Source organism: Colossoma macropomum, unplaced genomic scaffold, assembly GCF_904425465.1.
Source record: "Colossoma macropomum unplaced genomic scaffold, Colossoma_macropomum, whole genome shotgun sequence".
Lineage (NCBI taxonomy): Eukaryota > Metazoa > Chordata > Actinopteri > Characiformes > Serrasalmidae > Colossoma > Colossoma macropomum.
The window spans coordinates 31701436-31721695 of record NW_023494806.1 but is presented as its reverse complement, the minus strand read 5'-3'; the positions used below and the strand labels follow the sequence as shown (position 1 = coordinate 31721695).

The 20260-nt window shown below is 39.3% G+C and overlaps 1 protein-coding gene across 1 annotated transcript in view; it reads left to right on the top strand.

Annotated features, from left to right (window-relative positions):
* Positions 1-19280, top strand: part of mfsd3 (major facilitator superfamily domain containing 3) — a 50359-nt gene extending 31079 nt beyond the window's left edge. Inside the window, 3 exon segments of the mRNA XM_036598904.1 lie at positions 2241-2341; positions 6735-6844; positions 14016-19280. Coding sequence (XP_036454797.1) covers positions 2241-2341; positions 6735-6844; positions 14016-14219 — 415 coding nt within the window. The 3' untranslated portion in view covers positions 14220-19280.
* Positions 19281-20260: the final 980 nt, after the last annotated feature.

Sequence of the window (20260 nt, the reverse complement as noted above, 5' to 3'; positions counted from 1 at the left end):
GTACTGAAATGCTCTGGTTAGGTTGACTGTAACATCAGGGAGCACAGAGCCTCAAACCTGTGTGTTGTGGTGAGGTCTGGCAGTGCTAAAGTAGGGGAACATTGGTGGTGCTTGTGTTGTGGTCACTCTTAGGCGGATAAGTTGGAGGGGGGTTAGATAAAGCCAGTTTATCCTGACTATATCTAAGGTAAGCTGTATCTGGCTATGACTAAACTCAGCTCAACCCAGCTATGACTAAGCGAAACCCAGCTATAACTAAGCTCAACACAGCTATGGCTGAGCTTGATCTGGCTATTACTGAGCTCAGCTAAACCTGGCTATTACTGAACTCAATCAGCTAAAGCCGTGGGTTCACTACACAACTTCTAGTTTGAACAGATTATAAAAAGACTGGGCGTCTCACACTATCCGACTGTTTTTTACAGATTTTTTTGGGCGACTGAAATATTGGGGATCACACCCTAAACCAGGGGTGTTTTACTCAACCAGTAAAAGGGCCATATTAAAAAATCTCATCAAATCTGTGGGCCAGCGAAGAAAATGTGTTTATTTCTTTTTTAATGAATGTTAAACAGTAAAATACAGACACTTGTAGTAGACTTTGAAATATTACATGGACATGTGAAATATTCGAAATTTTAATGTCCCCAGGAGCTCGGTCTTTTAAACCTACCAATTTGCTTGAACTAGACACCTGGAATACTTTCTTCGCTGCAAGTTCATTAAGACTTGGGCTCAATTTCTGAACTGCAGAGCTGATGTGAAGTGTTTATGTTAGTTGAACTGCAGCTGAAACGTATTTTGGTGACAGGGCTGGTGTGGAATTGTGTAGAATTGTGTAGAATTGAGCTGTAACTGGTGTCCCATAGATTGTTGTTGGGGTAGAAGAGTCGCAGTGCATTAGGTTGCAGTGCATGCTGGGGACTGGTAGTGCAGCACATTATGAAAGCGACTAATATTAATAGAAAATTAAATTGCTTTTGTCGGCCGGGTACGATTGTGTGGCGGGCCTGATGTGGCCCGCGGGCCTTGTGTTTCACACATGGGCCCTAAACCCAAATAAACAAATGTGAAGGTGCTCACTAATGCTGTTTTCTCTGCCATTTGCTCTGACACATTAAAGAAGCAGCAGGTAAACATGTTTAATTGAAGATCCTGCATTTAACAACGTGTCATCAGTTTGGTATTTTTTAGAGTTTGAAATGTACAAAAAAAATCTCATTTGATAAACTCTTGACTGGTCTGAAACAAGATCAGGAGGCCAAAAATCGGAGCCTGTGCTCCTCACACACTACTCGATTCTCTCTCCAACTGTCGACTCGGACTGACCCAAAAATTTGCAGACTAGAGCCAACTAGCACAGACTCAGCCAGACTGAGAATCGAGGCAAAAAATCGGGGTAAAAGTTGTGTAGTGTACCCCCGGCTCAGGTTTGGCTGTGACTGAGTTCAACCTGGCTGTTACTGAGTTCATTTAAACCCGGCTTCAACTGAGCTCAGGTAAACCCGGCTGTGACTGAACTCAACCCAGCTATAACTGAGCTCAGCTAAACCCGATTATGACGGACCAGAATTAGGTGTAAATAATAATTTTTTTTATTTGATTTAATATAAAAGTTATCTAAGTAAATAAATCAACTTCGCTGTGAACACAGCCTCCTACAAATTCCTACAGAACCTTTTCACGCTTCACATATGCTATGGCTGTGTACTAGACTGTGTTCCCAAACTTGTTCAAGCTAGAACCCAGTCGAATATTTAATAAAGTAAGACGTGAACTCTTCATAAATGTCTGTACATTTTAAGTTCTTTTACTCAAAATTCTGTTCCTTCAGTTAACAAGCACAGTGGTGTCCATGATAAAAGAATCAAATGCCTGCGTGACCTTAATGAAGCCTTACCCTGAAATGTGTGCAGGTTGTGCAGGTTGAGAAAAGTTTTGGGGATTATATTTACACAAAAGATATAGGTGACTATTAGCCTCTAGTGTTTGTTAGCAATGTTAGCTTCATAGCCTCAACTAAAGTAGCTAAATTTGGATGCCAGTCATGTCTTGGCTGATCGGCTACATCTGGGGTAGATGGAAAATGTAGAAATCAAATTTGTTGCTGAACCACTCCTTTCACATCACATAGGACAATAACAGTTAACAAACAATATATTTCACAGCGATATTTATTAGAAGTGCAGCGAAATCATGTGGAGTGAACAGTTTTTTTTGCTTTTGTTTGTTTGTTTCAGTATTGGCTTATTGATGAGGCGTGTGTTCGTGATCAGGACCATCAGCATGGTTTTTCAGTGTTCCCTGCTCACAGTGCTGGAGCCCTCCCCGCTTATGAAAGGTGAGACACACACACACACACACAGAAAGAACTTAGTGACACCAGCTGACCTTGACAAGTGTGTCAAGATCATCGGCAGTGCATGATAAAGTCAATCATCATATTCCCCACAGTTTTCTGCCATAATTTCTAATGAGCTTTATGACTGCCAACCTCTGCATGAACTTTTAACCCTCTTTCTTGAAGTTGTAATCCTGCCCTACATTCATTACTGAGCTTGTATTTATACATTTACTGTATTTATTGTAGATCCTCTAGATCTTCTTTAGTATGATCTCATGCTTCTGCTTCGTCCTTATAAATGTGTACTACTTGTATCCCGGTTCAATCTGGTGTCGCCAAGAAGACAACGGGTTCCACTTGTGAGTCTTTAGTACCATTCGGACAAGATTACCTTTATGTAAGGAGGTTGGAGGTCGTCAGTTTACTACAGGACATTGCAATATTTATGACTGATTCCTATGGGAAAAGAAATCTTGGTATAAAACACAGATGGAAGTGGCTACTCGATTTACGTGTTAGTTTAATGCCAAAAAAGTTCCATACACTATATGTTCAGCTGCTCACAGGTAGAAAACATGTCCAAATTTAATTTAATCATATTTTTTCCCCTTTAACATTAACGGTATTGTTAGTTGGGAATTTACAGCCAATCAATATCGGTGCATAAAATCAAATGAAGTTAAAATATCAACCAAAGAATTCATGAAAACACGTTGAATGTTGTTGTTCATGTAGAGCAACTGTAAGTAGTCTTACATCCAGCGTGGAGAAGTGATTTGTAGATCTCAGTTAGTTTGGTGCTAACGTGATTCCCATAGAGGAGCAAGCAAATAAGGGGCATAAGGATGGAAATTGGACAAAACATAAGCTTTTCAAAAAAAAAAAAATGTTACTGCAAAGTTAGTGTGTGTTGCGCTGGTGTGAGTGCAGAACTACACCTATATAGTAAGTGGAGCTCATAAAATGGACAATGAGCGTAGAAACAAGGAGGTGGTCATAATGTTATGCCTGATCGATGTATAGACACACATTATTTGAATGCACATTTTTTGCATCATTCACAGTTGATCCATGTCGTATGAGCCTGACCTAGCCTTACTTCTTTGCTTTACACTGAATTTTACCTTTAAAATTCAATTTTGATTATGAATGCATTTCACCCCCCAGGTTTTATGTTCTTATTGCATGCTTGGCATAGTAAAACAGGCAGTGTTTCTGCTGAAGTCTTACGAAGGAGATCATACCAAAGTTATGTCAAGCATTCTTCCTTTCTGTCTATCTCCCAGCTCTGCTTGGTAATGGAGATTTCTGTCACTCCTCTCTGGAAGCGAACAGTGTATGTTGAGTATTCCCGGTGTTCTGTTTGATAAATGAATAACCCCCGCTCTCGACTCCCGACACTCTCTTCTCTTCTGCCACGGCTTTTTCGGATGTTTATTTAATGAAAATAAAAAGAGAAAATGTGGAGAAAAGCTTGGGGTTTTAGCTGCCTCACTTTTGTGTTTTTTTACTTCCTCTTTTTTCCCCCGCTTCCCCTGAAGTCGTGGCTTTTTAGTCAGGGTGTTTTTTTTTGTCAGCAAGTGTGTTTGATGAATTTTTTCTCTCTCACTCTCACTCTCTCTTCCTCTCCCCTGAAACTGAACAAAGCTATACTCTGCACCCCATCTGCACCCTTACCCAAAAAATCCTGCTGAAAACGTTTCTCAATATTGTATGAGCGTCTGATCTGTGTGCCTGTGGTTCCTGGGTAAGTAATGTAGAAGTCTTGTTAGGCACACTCGAGCAGAGTGGGGTCCAGAGGTGCCCCCAACATTGCCAGTTGTGTGGCCACATCATAGCCTGCCATAAACATGCTCTCACTTGCTGCCTTTGTTCAAAACCAGAAGTGATGATGATGATAACACAGTTAAAGATGTAGAGAACATGGAACTCCTGACAACCAAAACTGTCACCATCAGATAGAATACTTCAGGCTTTTACATAGAAGAAAATCAAGCTCTACTTTTGCTTCAGATCTGAAAACATTGAACTTAACACGACCTCTGAAGTTGCCCTGTGGTATCTGTCACCAAAACTTTAGCAGCAGATCCCTTAAATCCTGTAAGATGCGATTAGATTGAGATCAGGGGAATTTGGAGGCCAGGACAACACTTGGAACTCTTTGTCATCTTCCTCAAACCTGGTCCACAATGACGTTTAGGTAGGTGGCATGTGTCAAGTAAGTGTACCAGCTTGTCTTCTTCCCACAGTGCATCCTTTAGCCATCACTTCCACCAATAAACAGTGCACATGTAGCTGGCCGTTCAGATGCTGTAAAAGAAAACAGGACGTCTTCCTGGTTGTACACGCCTGCCATAAACATGCACATGCTGCCTGTATTCAAAACCAGCAGTGATGATGATGATAACAGAGTTAAAGATGTAGAGAACATGGAACTCTTGACAACCAAAACTGTCACCATCAGATAAAGTACTTAAGGCTTTGACAAAATCAAGCTTTACTCTTGCTGCAGATCTGAAAACATCCACAGGCATTTCTGTCCATCCTCGAGTTGTGAGAAGACAACTCAGCGCTGTGGGTCTGATTTGAAGCTCTTAAGCTGTTACTAAGAAACATTTCGAAGAACATTTGCGCTAGAACACCTGAGATGGAGTAAAGTTTTTTGGACTGATGAGTCTAAGTTTGAGATCTCTGGAAGTAACCGAAAGTATGTATGTTGCCAAAGCAATGAAGAATGTTCGAACCATTACTGCAACCCTCAGTCAAGCATGGAGGATCAATGCAAGTTTGGGGATGCCTAACAACACCTGGAGTTGGTGGTCTAATTTTGATACAAATTTTAATACCTTATGCAATATCTTCTGGGAAACGTTTGTTTGAGAAGAAATTCTACCCAAGCATGCTGCTGAGAGGATCAGGATGTACTTATAGAACAAAGAAGCTGCTGATGTTCTCAGAATAATGGTCTGGTCACCCTAAAGGCCAGACCACAATATCATTGAATGGGTTTGGGATTACCTGTATTGTAAAAGTGCCACCAACTTCTAAGACTGAACTTTGGAGGTGTGGAGAAAATATCCCTGCAGATTTCTTTGAAAAGCTGAAAGCAAGAATGAAAAGAAAGTGTGGACACAATAAATACTGAAGATTGATGTCACATAGCTAAAACATTTCTTATTCGATATTGAGGGTAATATTGGAACTTGGGTAAACATGTAGGAACATTTTGCTACATCAGTACGTGAGGTAGTGTGTCCCGAACTGTTGGCTCTAGTTGGCTTTCTTTCCAACTTTCTTTCTCGTTGGTTTTTTGTCCATTTTCTCCAAAGAATGCAGAGAAGTGTTTTTGTGTTTGTATACAGTACATCTGTCATGATCTTGAAATTTCTAGCTGACGATTAATGTTAATTGCTGTAGAAATAAATGAGATTCACAATTAGAAATGTGAATGATTGGAAACGCAGAATGGCTGCGCAGTTTATATGGTTCCCACTTTCTGCTGGTTTGCTAGGTGGTTGCCATGGTGTCCGAGGTAGTTGCTAGGGGACTGGTAGGTGGTAGTTATGGTATCCCAGCCAGTTTCTAAGGTGTTGCTGGGGGTTGCTATGGTATCCCAGGTGGTTGCGAAGATGTCGCTTGGGAGTTTCTATGGTATCCTGTGCAGCTGCTAAATTGTTGCTAGGCAGTTGCCATGGTGTATAAAATGTTTCTTAAGTCGTTCATAGGGAGTTGTTAAGTGGTAGCTACGTGTTGTTGAAAATGAATAGGAGTTAATGAGAGGAAGGAGGGATGAAAAAATGACACATAGAGGAGTGTGGGTCACTATGGCTGTGGATTACAGCTTGGGGATTTGCCCTGAGTGAGGACATATAGTTTGGTGGCTGGCAGGCAAAGAAGAAGAACAAGATAAATCTGATGATGTGATGCAATGCGCAACCATAAGTAGTCTTTTTTTGTTTATTGTATTGAACTATTAAAATACAAGCCTAAATTGGCCCAATTGGCTGATTAGCTGTCTTGCTTTCTAGATTTTGATACTTAGCAGCTCCCAACTGATGACAGGCACAGCTCAAGCTCAAATAAACAAACATTATTTATAGCACCCAGTCAGAACCTGGAACCTTTGTTGTTTGTGTAAGACCTATGACATGTCTCAAATAAACCTTTTGTTTACATTTGCATTTGCCTCCACCCAGTGGATGAAGACACACCCTGTTTAGAGTCTATTTGTTGCATGACTTTTTGCATGATACAAATGTGAAAGCTGACGACTGGCAAAAATAATTGGAGTCAACTGAAATATCTGTGATTATGTAATAATTGTGTACAGTCTCTTTTTAGATATGGCAGTGTTGAGCCTCACTCTGTGTGTGTATCTCCTCTTTCTCAGGGGTGTCGGTGTTGAGTCTGAGCGTGCAGCATTTCATAGCAGGCCTCATCACTACACTGACCTTCACCGCCATGATGAATTGCACACAGAGGGCTGAGGAGAGCATCCAGGTACAGCACCTGAGGTTTAAAGGCCTTGGCACACCAAGCCAACAGGCTCTTTGTGGCTGACCAGTGACCATATTTTTTGGTGATGTGTCCTGAAATGTTGGCTGTAGTCGATTTTGTCAGCACTGTTTTGGCCGATTGAGTTCTCTGAATTGGAAATTGGTCACGATGATAAACTAAAAATATTTTAAATAGTTGAATAAATGAATAAACATGGACACAAAAGAGCTCTGGAGGTTCTCAGGGAAACATGCTGACATTAAATAAAGAATACTGTGAAAAAATAGTAAAACTTAATATCTTATGTTTACTTCTAAATAGCCTTTTTTATTCATCGTTACAATAATGCTAAGTTAGTGTATTTTCAATTAAATCAGTTCAATTAAATAAAAATATTTTAATGAAATTAATAACATTTTGAATTAAATCATTTTATTTGACTATATGTATCAAATTATCAATATAAATTGAGTCCATTCCACTGGCGACATGGCCACTAGGAGGCCTGCAAAAAGACTCGTGGACAGGTGAAGCTTGTTAGACATTGAAAAAACAGTCTTTACTTTGTGTGTTGCAGTTTCACAGTGAATCCTTCAGTAAGTGTTTTAACCTGGAGAAGCCCATTAGTCCTTAGCTGTCAGCTGAGGTGGTCAGCCTAGACCTTTTCAGATCTTCTTATTTCCTTCCTTTCCTTCCTTCCAAGACCAGTTGTATTACCTTCTACTGCCAACAAGATACCATACACCACCTCTTTCCCTGGTCCTAGACCAGTTTTATTACTTTCTACTGTCAACAAGATACCATACAGCACCTCTTTCCCTGATCCTAGATCAGTAATATACTGAGTTCAGGTGTTTTTAGCCACACCCATTGCATTAAATAACAGGTGCACAAAATCATGCACATAGCCATGCAATCTCCATAAACAAACATTTGGCAGTAAAATGACACATACTGAAGAGCTCACTGACTTTAAACGTGGCACTGCCACAGAATGCCACCTCTGCCACAAGTCAGTTCGTGAAGTTTCTGCCCTGCTAGATCTGCCCCAGCCAACAGTAAGTTCTATTATTGTGAAATGAAAGCATCGGGGCCACCAAGTGCTCAAGCACATAGTGCTCAAACACTGCCTATCCTCTGCTGCATCACTCACTGATGTGAGTTCCAGGCTGCTTCTGAAAGCAACATCAGCACAAGGACTGTGTGGTGAGAGCTTTACGAAATGGGTCTTCATGGCCGAGCAGCTGAACACAAGCCTTAGATCACTACGTGCAATGCCAAGTGTCGGCTGGAGGGGTGTAAAGCACGGCACCACTGGACTCTGGAGCAGTGGAAATGTTCTCTGGAGTGATGAATCACGCTTCACTATCTGGTAGATGGATGGATCTGGGTTTGGTGGATGCCAGGATGCCACTGTTACAGCTGGAAAGAGGGCCAACTCCACATCAACACCCCTGGTTTTGGAATGGGATGTCTAAGAATCTCATATACATACTTTTGCCTATGTAGAGTATCATACACCGCCTATCTTCCTAATCCTGGACCAGTTTTCTAATCTTCCACACTCACTAAGGCACCATAAAGCACCTCCTTTTCTGCTCCTAGATCAGTTTAAGACATTGTGACAGGATGAGAGAAGCCCCTCCCTTCCCCCCCCTCCCTTGCCTGGTCTCAGATGAGCATTGCGACCTCACAGAGCGAGAAGCCAAAATAGCTGTTTGTCACCCTGTTCCATATTAAACGCAGACTCGGAGAGAAACAAATACCCCGACCTGTCTGATAGCGATGACGAGTGAGTTTACAGCGGGCATTACCCCACGTTAGCTCGGCGCGCGAGAGATTTTGGGACTCGGCACGTTTGAATCCAGACGCGGCGCTGTCAGCCCTCGTCCCGCTCCCTCTCTCACCTGCCTGTCATAACCAGGAAAACTTCAGAGGGCGAGGGACGCCCATTCAAGTGTCACTCACCGGCTCCGCACTGTCAGCTCGGGGGCCTTCTCCTGCCTTTTATATCAACACATCAAGAGAGATAAAGCTACCTTCATTTCAGATGCATCATCAATGCCCATCAGTCATCTCAAAAAGCACTTGAATTGATGATGATGATGATGATAATAATAATAAACTGTTTTGGTAGTACATTTTTAACCTTTCTAGCCCAATATCAAAAAAGAAATCTGTTGTTACACAAGCTTGTTAGTACAAAACTATGCCATATTGCATCACTGGGCTGTTGCTGTTTACTGGCTTTGAAATTCTGCATTCAGAACGTTGAGTCGTAAAGCAGTGTCACTTGTTGCATTTCGACATGAAATCGTATGTCTAAGCTATTTATAAACACTAAGATTTTTCTAATTTTTACCAAACCCATCGCCCTTCACAGCTTCAAGGATTTTTTGCAGACCTGATCCAACTCATCAGCTAATGTGATGTTCATGAGCTGGATCATGTTAGGGGAGGAAATACTTTAAAGACCAGAAGGACCACACGACTGGAGATGATCCTTTATGCTCTCTACTGACATTTGTCCACTTGCAATGACGTCTGCATCAGACTCTGTATCAGCATCTGACTTAAATTGTATCAAACATATCCAGATATCTAAAAAATGCGATGTAAACAAAGTCATTCAGAGTGGTTTAACATGAAATACTCTGTTCTAGAGAAACTTACAGAGTCAGAATTGTTTACAGTGGTGATGATGGGAACCAGACATCTGAAAAGTTTAATGCCTCTAAAATCTCCCCAACCGAAAGTTATTACACAAAATGGTAAACAACATTGCACAATGTCTGAGACATTGTTTTATGATAGATTCGAGGACGTTTTTTCTTAAACATATATATTTTTAATCCATTCATTGTGGGGAGGTACTTGCAGTGTGTTAAAGTAAAGGAAAATAGTCTTCAAAGAAAACTTATTTTTGCAGACAATTTTATCATTGTTAACATTACATATATAAAAACTCACTGGTCATTTTGGATAGCTAATAAAAAGGCTATATTTGCATTGCAGACATCATAACCTTTGGTTCCTATCACAATCACTGTCCAGAAATTAGAGTAATTTTCTCTACAGTTAACAATTTCACATTAACCCATTCTAAATGACTTTGTTTACATCCGAGTCATTGAGTTATGCAGAATTTTTTTAATTTAGAGCATTTAGAGCTGCACTAGTGCTAGAAAAGTGTTGTAGCATAAAGTATTGTAGCATTGAGATAAAAGACCATAGTAATACTTCTAAAAGTTGTCAAGTAATACACATTGTTGTTTTAACTATGAGAAAAAAAAAAACAAACCCACCCTAACAGGTTTGAATTTTAATAATAATTTTGAAATGTATAGATAATTCATTAGTGGAAGTTTAAAATTTAGAGTGTGGCTTTCTTCACCTCTTAGAACAGGTCATTCTCTCCAATAAAAAAGGAGGGTAACACTTTATTTGGATAGTCCACTTTATATGCTTAGTAGATACTTAATTTACTTTCACATTATATTCAACTAACTATCTACTAAATTGACCATTATTTTCTTTAACTCTAAACCTGCCTCTAATCCTAACCTTAACCTCAACCCAAAACCCAAACCTCACCCTGGTCCTTGCCCTGATCTTGGTCCAAATTCTAACCCTAATCGCACCACTGAGTTTCAACAGGTTGTTTGTTAACAATTTGAACATCTATAGATAATCTGTAGGGGACTATCAAAATAAAATGAGACCAAAAAGAGTACTAAATAAAAGTATTCAGGTCTTAGATATTTACAAGAATTATGTTACAACATATTTAAACCCAGTGTGATAGTAATACAATAGATACATGCAAAATCATCATTTATAGGGTACTTTCTATCGGGACATGGCTGTTCCAAACCCTAACCCCTAAATTTAATTTTTCATGTTTTATTTCATTTTATATTTCATTCATGTTTTAAAAATGATCTTTTTTGATTTCTTTTAAAATAAAGTTGAAAGATTACTTCTACCATGAGTTTATTTTTTAAATAATCAAAAAAAAAAACTTTATTCAAAAAATGCTGTCCCTCATTTTCATGAAACACAGTGTTAGTCCATAGGCGGGGTCTTATTTTAGCCACACCCCTGCATCATTTTAGAGCAGGAAGTGAGACTGCATCCCTGTCCCTCAAGACCACATGGTGAGCAGTTAGATCCCACTGTTTTGAAGTACATGTGTCCCAAGGTCTGAAGACCAGTGTGGAACATAAACAACTGTCACTAATGAAACACGAGAGAAGAAGAGAGGAAGAGTTCGAGAGGGGTCGCACTGTAGGGCTATGGGAGGTGAGATGGTCTTGTTGACGTATTGCACGTCATACCGGTCATGCAGATATTACCCATAGCATGCTGCTGGCGGCAGTGGATAGAAGAAGGCATGCACCAGCGACATGAAGGATCTGGGAGACCTACATGAACCATGGAGAGGGAGAACCGAGGGATTGTCTGACATACGCAAAGTGACCCAACAACCACGATTGTGGACATTCAGTGAGCAGTGATGCCCTCCATGAGTCATCCTACTAGTGCCAGCACCATTGGCAGACGGCTGCACGACGCCGGACTACATGCATGCAGACCATTACGATGACTGCCCTTAACACCATCGCCAAAGACTGCAGTGGTGTCGTGCCAGATTGTCATGGAGTGACTCAGAACGGCAGTGGGTCATCTTCAGTGACGAGTCCCTCTTTTGTCTTGGTAGAGACGACCAACGAGTCCGTGTGTTGAGTGGTTTGTTGTCATGCGTCGCACATCCCGAAGGCCTGGTGTCATGGTGTGGGGTGCAATTTCGTACAATGCCAGATCACCTTTGGTCTTTATTACAAGCACTTTGACAGCCCAATATTACGTTAATGAGGTCCTGCAACCAGTGGCTCTACCTTTTCTGAACGCACACTCCGGTGAGCTATTCCAACAGGACAATGCTCGTCCGCATACTGCTGCCGTCTCAAGCCATGGGCAGCCGCATCGCCAGACCTATCCCCGATTGAAAATGTGTGGGATGCTGTTGGACGCGCTGTCAACACTCTAACCCTACCACAAAATCTGCAGGAACAGCGTGAGAATATTTAAGATGCATGGGATGGATTATCGACACCATTAGGAACCTCTACAACTCCGTTAGCAAACATGGCGGCCCAAAGCCGTACTTAGAGACACTACTTCTGTATATGTAGCTCAAAAAATATTGCCTATATCTGTCTAAATTTTTAATCATTTATCGTTCCTGGTAACATTTATCTTCCTTCCGAATAGCATTGCAATCCGACACTTCCTTCTGGGTGCTACTAATTTTTTGAAGATCAGTGTATTTTAATTAAAGAATATAAAGTATAGGGTCACTCAAAGCAAAATGATTTTAGTGTCAAGTCCAAGTCATTTAAAATTCTAAAATGTTTTTTGAACTCTGAACAAGAGTTAGATAGAATGATCCATATTATTAGAATATAACTACAGGTGCAGGGTATTTATATTTTCAGTTTATTTTTAGTTCTCTTAACTCTTTTGTCGTGAATGAACTGGGCCAGTGCTGCCTGCATGTGATTGTTCACGGTTAGCGTAAACCACGTTATTACAGGAGGCCAATTAATCTCAAATCAAGACCCAATATGAATACATCATACCTCACAAAACTGTAACCTCATACAGTAAAAATGTAGATTATGGGTACCTAGCAGTGCCCTAGTGACATACTGTTCATACTGTACCTCATTGGGTATGGGTGTGTGTGGTGTGTATGCATGTGTGTTTGTTCAGCCGTCTGTTCGTTTGTGTTCTTAAGGTAGTATTGGGTGACGGAAAGCCAATACTGTGAGTGCTTGTGAAAAGCCCCGGAGAGAGAAACGGAACACCTTAAACAAGTCTGCAGGAATAAAAGTACTCCACTTAACTCCAGTGGTGGGGCTGTGTGAGCGAGAGAAGCCATTGCTCTTTCGGCTTCAGCAGTGCCGTTAAATGGAAGAGTGCTGGTTAGTGTTTCAGCCATCAAGCCCTTGCGCAGGTGGTTGTATGGAGGCCTTTACGTGAGAACATCATGCTTACCGTGTGTACATTGCTTTATATGGGCGGCAGAATGTTCAGGGAGCTTTTTGTGAAAGTTTTCCCTCTTTTGTTGCATCTTTGTATGCTTAAAAAAGAGGTTTTGGATTGTGCTGTAAGTTCATGAACATTGCCGCGCTATTTGCTCCGCATTACCTTTACCACTCAAATGTTAAATATTAAGATAGAATGTTGACAAGCCTAGTATGAAAAAAAAAATGGAGATCAGTTTCAAGTCCTGGAGGAACAAGAGCCATTGTAATGCTAATAGCTGAGCCTACTGTGGAGTAACTAATACTGCAAATGCCTTTTCCCACCCAAAAATCGACTTGGCATTCTACTGTATACTTAAATGAACAAAATGACCTCCTCAACTTGACCTTATAAGAATAAGTTAAAGTGAAAATTTCAAAATGAATACATCATTCAATCTTTGAAATTTGAAGTCATTTATGTCATTGTATTCTCTGACTCCAAACTTTAAACATACATCTGACAACACATTATTTAATTAAGAGCCAACATACTGTTCTCTGTAGTCATCTTCTTATTATCATTCTATGCTCAAAAAATAAAATGATTCTTTTCTCGCAGTTTTCGAGCTAGAACCACGAAACTTTGCAGGATATAAAGTAGCCGTTTAAGGTAGTACCCAACAACACATTACCAACCACCTTGGATAGCATAGCAACCGCACAGCAACATCTAAACACTTTAGCAACCATCAACAGTCTTTTAAAATTTTAACATTTTAATTTTATTAGCTGTTTTTTTCAAGCCAACTTAAAGTTCAATCACGACCTTTCCTTTTCTGGTTAGTATTACTTTTGCAGTTTTATAATCTGAGTTTGGAGTGGAAAGCAATTTTAAATAAAATTCTTCTTATTTTTTTTAATATGGTGCACCATACCTTGTGTATGATCATTGGGAGACTCTAGAACAGGGGTCTGGTCTGCAAGATATCATCAGTTGTACACGTTTTTTTTCTAATATCTGAAATAAATTGCATGAATAAATTGTGGTCAGTGTGTAGAGATCTTTAGCATGCTGGTGTTTGTTGAGTGTTCTTGCCTTCAGAAAACATTGGCTTAATCAATTCATTTTTTTCCAATTTCAGGCCACTCACTACAGTTTCTTGGCCACCCTGGAGGTGCTGGGGAAGCTGAGCTTCAGCGCCCTGGCTGGTGGCATGGTGGACACGGTGGGCTTTCCCATAGCCTTCCTCCTGTTTCTCTTCCTCACCTCCAGCAGTGCGCTGCATGTGTGGAGAGCCACAGAGACAGGAGCTCTGAAGGAACAGCTGAAAGAACAGCCTCAATGAGCAGCTTCAGCTGCAGCGCAGGAGTCAGGCAGGACCAGTTAGGTGTGTGGTTGTGGGTGTGTGGGTGTGTGTGTGTGTTAGAATGCTAAAGGAAAAGCTTGAAGATTGGCTGCAGTGAACAGCTTTACCTGTAGACCAGTGGGACAATGAATGAGTGTCTTGTGAGAACAGTAAACAGCTTAAGTGTAGCAGGAGGAGCAGTGAGGTGAGTGAATGTTTGTGACAGGTGTTCATTGAATGTTCTGGGGTGCATGTAGAAGCACAGTGTCATTAATGCAAAGCACTGCTACATTATTTGATTGTTACTGGTGCCCCCTTGTGGAGAATTTTCAGCCTGCTAAATGCGAGTGAGTAAATGTGCCAGTTCTATGAGCTGCTTCACATACAGTGCTGCTTGAAAGTTTCTGCAAGGAATCTCTTGTATAATTATAGGTTTTTTAAGTTCTGCTGTGAAATCTTTTTCAGTTTTCAATTTCAGTGAACAGTCTGACCAAATCTGTGTGTTGGTTTAATCAAAATCGTGCAGATCATGTGGAAAAGATTGGGAACCTATCAAAGACCAATCAAAGACGAGATCTTAGGAAACAGTTTGGGCGGGACTGTGACATATAGTGAGGAGAAACCTGGTCAGTTTGGTGTGAGCCGTGCAGGTGGATGCAAAACACACCATGCCAAGCGGGACATCTAGCTCAAAAACAGGACATGAGACAGTTCATCTGGGGCATCTCCAAAAAGATTTCAGCTCCATCAATTCACTGTGAGGCAAATAATTTACAAATGGAGAGCGTTTATCATGACAGCGTTCCAGCCTAGGAATGGAAACCGTTCCAAAATATCCTTAAGATCTACAAGAAAAAGAACAAATCAGTTTAAAGCCAACATAACATCCAGAGATTTGCAGACCTCCCTTGCTGCATCTCAGGTAACTGTGCATGCTTCAGGGATGAGAAGAACACAATCAAAATGGCATTTATGGAAGGGTTGCAAGTAAGAAAGCCTCTGCGGTCAAAAAGACACTGGCCGCGTTAATCTTCCCAGTTACCACCTGGAGGAACCTGTAAGTCATTCTCTGGACGGAGTCTAAAATTGACCTTTTTGGTCACAATCAGAATCACTTAACACTCCCTACCAACAAAAGAACCTTGTCCTAACAGCAAAGCATGGTGGTGGGAGTGTTAAGATTTGGGTCCTGTTTTTCATGCATCGTTAACAAAACATGAATTCTGAGGTTAAACAGGAGATTCTTGAACAGAATGTCATGCCATCTGTTAATATCATTTGAGAGTTTTTGGGGAAAATAATAACCATCCCTTCAGGCTTCACAAACGTTCAAGCAGCACTGTATAAAAACTGAGCTTTTTGCTTGAGCAACTGGATAACCTAAGGCATAAGCTAAGAATTCTGTAGGAATGTAAATCCCCTTCTCTTGAGTTTAGAAAAAAGTGTGAATTTGAGCACAAGTAATCTAACTAAATGGGAAAAGATCCCAAGCCTGTATTGTATGGATGAAATTAAATATAACTCAGCAGCAGCTAAAGCAAATTTCACATCATACAGTTAGATTCAACCAGCAAAGAGCTAGACTAGAGCTACAGGACAAACCGTTTGCTGTGCAGCAGTGAGTTGCTGAACCACTACCTCCTGGGACAGGGATGGGCCATTCCAGTATGGAAAAATTAACACAAAACACTGTACAGTTTAGTGTTTCCTCTGCTCTAACACACATCATTCAACCTTAAGGGCTTAATCAGCTCATGCCTAGGACTGCAACTCTGCAGCTTTAGGGGTTGGTGATATGAAAAAATTAATATTTCTCGTTACTGAAAGAAATTTTCATGATACATGATACGTATTAGAGTCTGACCAATAAATCGGCGTGTCGATGTTATCATCCAGTACGAGCTACAGTAAAGTGAAAACCAGTCAGACATACAGCAACATTAACCTGTGTTTAACATTACAGTTGTTGAGTGGTGTAAGCTAAGCTCTTGACAAACTTGGTTGTAGATTTATTTAAATTTGAAACAATAACAAGTAAAACAGTGTGAATTCTCATGAATAAACAAACAGTGGTCCTATCCTTTCTCCATAGCTCGTCACTTCCAAAACGACTCTGGCAACATCGCTTACAGCAGCTTATAACGCTGACCACAAAGCTAGCTAATGCTTTGTTTATCATTGGAAAACAACTAGCGTTAATAAGCGATTAAAGTGTAGTGTTTAACTTATACTGATATAAATATTGAGCGGGCTTGTCGTGTTTTCCAGAGGAATCAAACCTGAATTTGGAGAGGTTCCTGAGCATCGTACACTCTCCTTATTCTTAGGATGAACAGAGATCGTGAATTTCTTTTCTGATTTCTCTCACAAAAAACAGTGAAATAGTTACACATAGCCGACATTTTCACTGTTGATTTGCTGCCGCTCAAATTGTTTGAACGCATCTGTGCTGACCAGATTAGGAGAGTGAAGGAAAACAAAACTGGGACATTTTTTCTTCTCATAAACATTCAAATGATTTATTAAGTGTTCGATTTTGCTGCATTGTGATGGTGTTCAAGATTTCGTTGTTTTGCTTTTTTTTGTTGTTTTTTGCAATTTTTTGCTGCAGTTTTCAATGTTTTCAAAATGGTGCCATTTGTAACAGTTTTCAGAGCATTTCAGTGCATCCCCTCTTTTTAAACGTCTTAAAAATGAAAACAACTTGTTTGTTTAGCTCTGTCATTGATCAAGCAATCAAAATTTTTAAGACACTCAAAACCAATTTAAAAAGTCATATACAAATATTTTTTGGTGCCCCTTCTGCACTTTTTAATGCACAATTACTGTTTATTTGCTGAATTTAACATACTGGGGAAACAATAAACCTTAAAATGTGGTCTGTGCAAACTTTATGGCACATTTTCTGTTTTGTTTTGATTTTTTTCTCAATATGTTAAACTCGCGAACAAATGGAAATAGAAAAATGCCATATTTAAGTGTGTTGACAATTTCATTTAGAAATTTGTCAGAACATGTGATTTAACCAGGGATGTTAACTGTCACAAACATCTACCTGAATACGTTTTCTACTACTCCAGACAGCAAGGTAGCCAAAGCACTCTCATGTATTCTTGTAAAGAATCAAAACTTAAAGCATGCTGTCCAGAAAAGAAGCAAATTTATTTGCACTATACTGAGCGATAAAAATTGTTGCCTCAAATCAGTTAGGATTAGTCTTGCAAGCCACGCCAGTCTCCATTGTTTCCCTACGAAAGTGCATGTTTTCATAAAAGTGGTAAACATGTCGGTTATTCAGATGTTTTCAGGTATTTCAATAGTTTATCAAATATTATCAAAGGTTCATTGCAGACTCATGAGTTGATTCTGGTGTGTTGGAATTGGGAAAACACTTGTAGAACCCAACACGGTAATAATCTCCCAATAATGTAATACGATTTTGCACTTAACCAAGTAAAAAATGTAATAAAACTCAATAATGTAGAAGAATTGACTTTGTCTTATTGATGGTCCCCTCATCACTGACTGGGTTGATTCTTGTGTAAAGCACAGATGCAGGGTAAAAGACCTTTTTGAAAACAAATTTAAGCAAAAATACTCAAATTATAAATATAATACATTTCCAATCAAGTAATAAGGCATTTCGTTGTCAATAAAAGTATTATGACATGATCGGTTAAGACATCATATTACATTTGTGGGAAACAATCACAGTATTGGGTTCTCCAATACTAAACCTCATAGTGCCATTGGTCTCAAAGACTGGCATTGTCCATCCTCGTCCTGGTGCAGCAGCACTGCTACTTATTAACATCTAAAGCAGCCAAATATTGCTAGCATGAGAAATGTCCAGATTTAAGTTTCAGCAGTTAACTAAACCAGGTGGCTGTTAAATGCCTTTCAAACTGAGCCATGGCGTCAGGCCATTGAGTTTGCCAAAAGAGGATCTGTTAGCTTATTCATGCACATGATGTGAAATTGTAATGACTTATTATTACTTATTATAATTTATTTCTGTAATTCAGGTGTAGTTTTAACCTGTAATGAAAACTGAGTACAAGTATGGTATGGAATAGAGTTATGATATCCTGTAGGTATGAAATAATGTATTTATTATAATGTTCTTATAAGGCACAGTATCATTATAAAATATATTATCGTGTGGATGAAATGAAGTATAATTTAGTTTCTAAATCATGCATCCATTTTAGAACCACACACAAACATCAATAATGAACGTTTTCTTGTAGATACAGTGAAATCCTTTCATGAATGCCAAATTTTATTACTTTTCTGTAGTATTTTCATTACTGACACTTGTGTAAAATAATGTAAATCTGGATTTTCTGTATTGATTTTTTTTTGGAGCACACCATTTGGGTTATTTTTTTGGGTACAAAACTTGTTTAGAGTGCTCTGCATTTCCTATGCAATGATGCAATAATGTTAAATTTTATTCCTTTAAAAGTTGTATTTACATTTAAAGGCTGTAGATTTTATTTTGCTTTCTTTTCAAATATTTTAGCCAAAAATTCCATTGTCGCTAAGAACGAAGACTAGCAGTTAGCATTATGCAATGGATGTTGGAAGCCATGATTGCAAATTATGGAGGTACTGAAGCTTCACGTAATAGCACGGGGCTATTGTTCTTTGTGAATTTATTTTTTTTTATTGCCAAAATAATTTCTTAGTCTTTTGTTAACTTGAATTTTCTTATGTTCATTGAAGAACATCATCAGGTGATTCATTATGTGTAGATATGTCTATGTATTGATGAAGACTTTGAGTTTTATGGGGCCTTTAAAAAAGTAAAAATTTCATTCTTACAAATAAATCCAAGATAACAATGCAAGCTAACTACATACACAACAAAAGCATGTATTAGTCTGATCGGTATAATTAAGAATTATGGCTGTCTTGAATAACCATATAAGGTGCTCTCCTTTTATGGTGTTTTTTTTTTTTGTCCTTGAAATCACACACAAAGTGCACACGTTCTCTGATATACCAGCAACGCCTTGCACAAAATGTATAAATAAAAAACTACGATTAGACTTAAAACAGTGTTTATGTTTTTGTCTTACTTTGATTTGGAAAAATCTTCCTTTCAGGTTTGGCTGCAGATCATGGTCATTTATTTGGCCAATCCACGGATGTATTGTTTTCTTTATTTAAAGGAATTTTTTCCATTTCACTAGAAGTTACAGCAGCACATTGTTTTGAAAGTGGGTGATTTAATTCTTGTTTGCTGCTATGAAAGTCTAGAGGTTAACTTGGTAGCTCTTTACCTTTTGCTAATGTTAAATTGTCAAATAATGAAGCTAACAGTTCAGGTTTCCAGACTGCTGGATGACATAACCTTAACTGACATTACTGGTGTTCAGTGTCTTGATGATGCTGATGAATAAAACCAGAAATGTACAAAACGTGGAAAGAGGCAAGTTGGTTTCTTTTTCGTATATTCAGAATTCTTTCTTTAATAGCTTTCAAATGGTGGTGCGCAAAGGTTAAAATGTGCAAATGATAATTATTTGCCTCCAATACGATCAGCTACCACTTTGTCTGAATTTGACATAGAACATGTTGATATCTTTGGACTGCTGTTATGAGAGCTAAGGGACTGTTGACAAATTGTGTACCAAATGGCGATCGTCGGGGTCCAAGCACCTTATGGAGCCCAGTTTAGAATGGCTTCTAATTATAATAAGTACACATTGACCTTGTAACCTTTTTGACGTGACTTAAATTTGCATAGTTGTTGAACCGAAAGAACTGAGTCATTTTACAGGGATCACTTTCCTTGTATTTTATTCTCGCCAGAGTGCACCAGAACAGTTCATTTCCATGTTGAAATAACTGAGGGGAACAAAGCTCGGGAATATCCTACAAGGGATTGGTTTCTAAACTTAGCACCTTTTTCTACTACTCATCTGGTGATGAGAGTGCCTGACTGTAAACTGCGGCATGGTTACCCTTAGTCTGCTCAACAGTTACTAAACAGTACAACCAAACTAATCTACCCATTTAAAAATATAGTACTA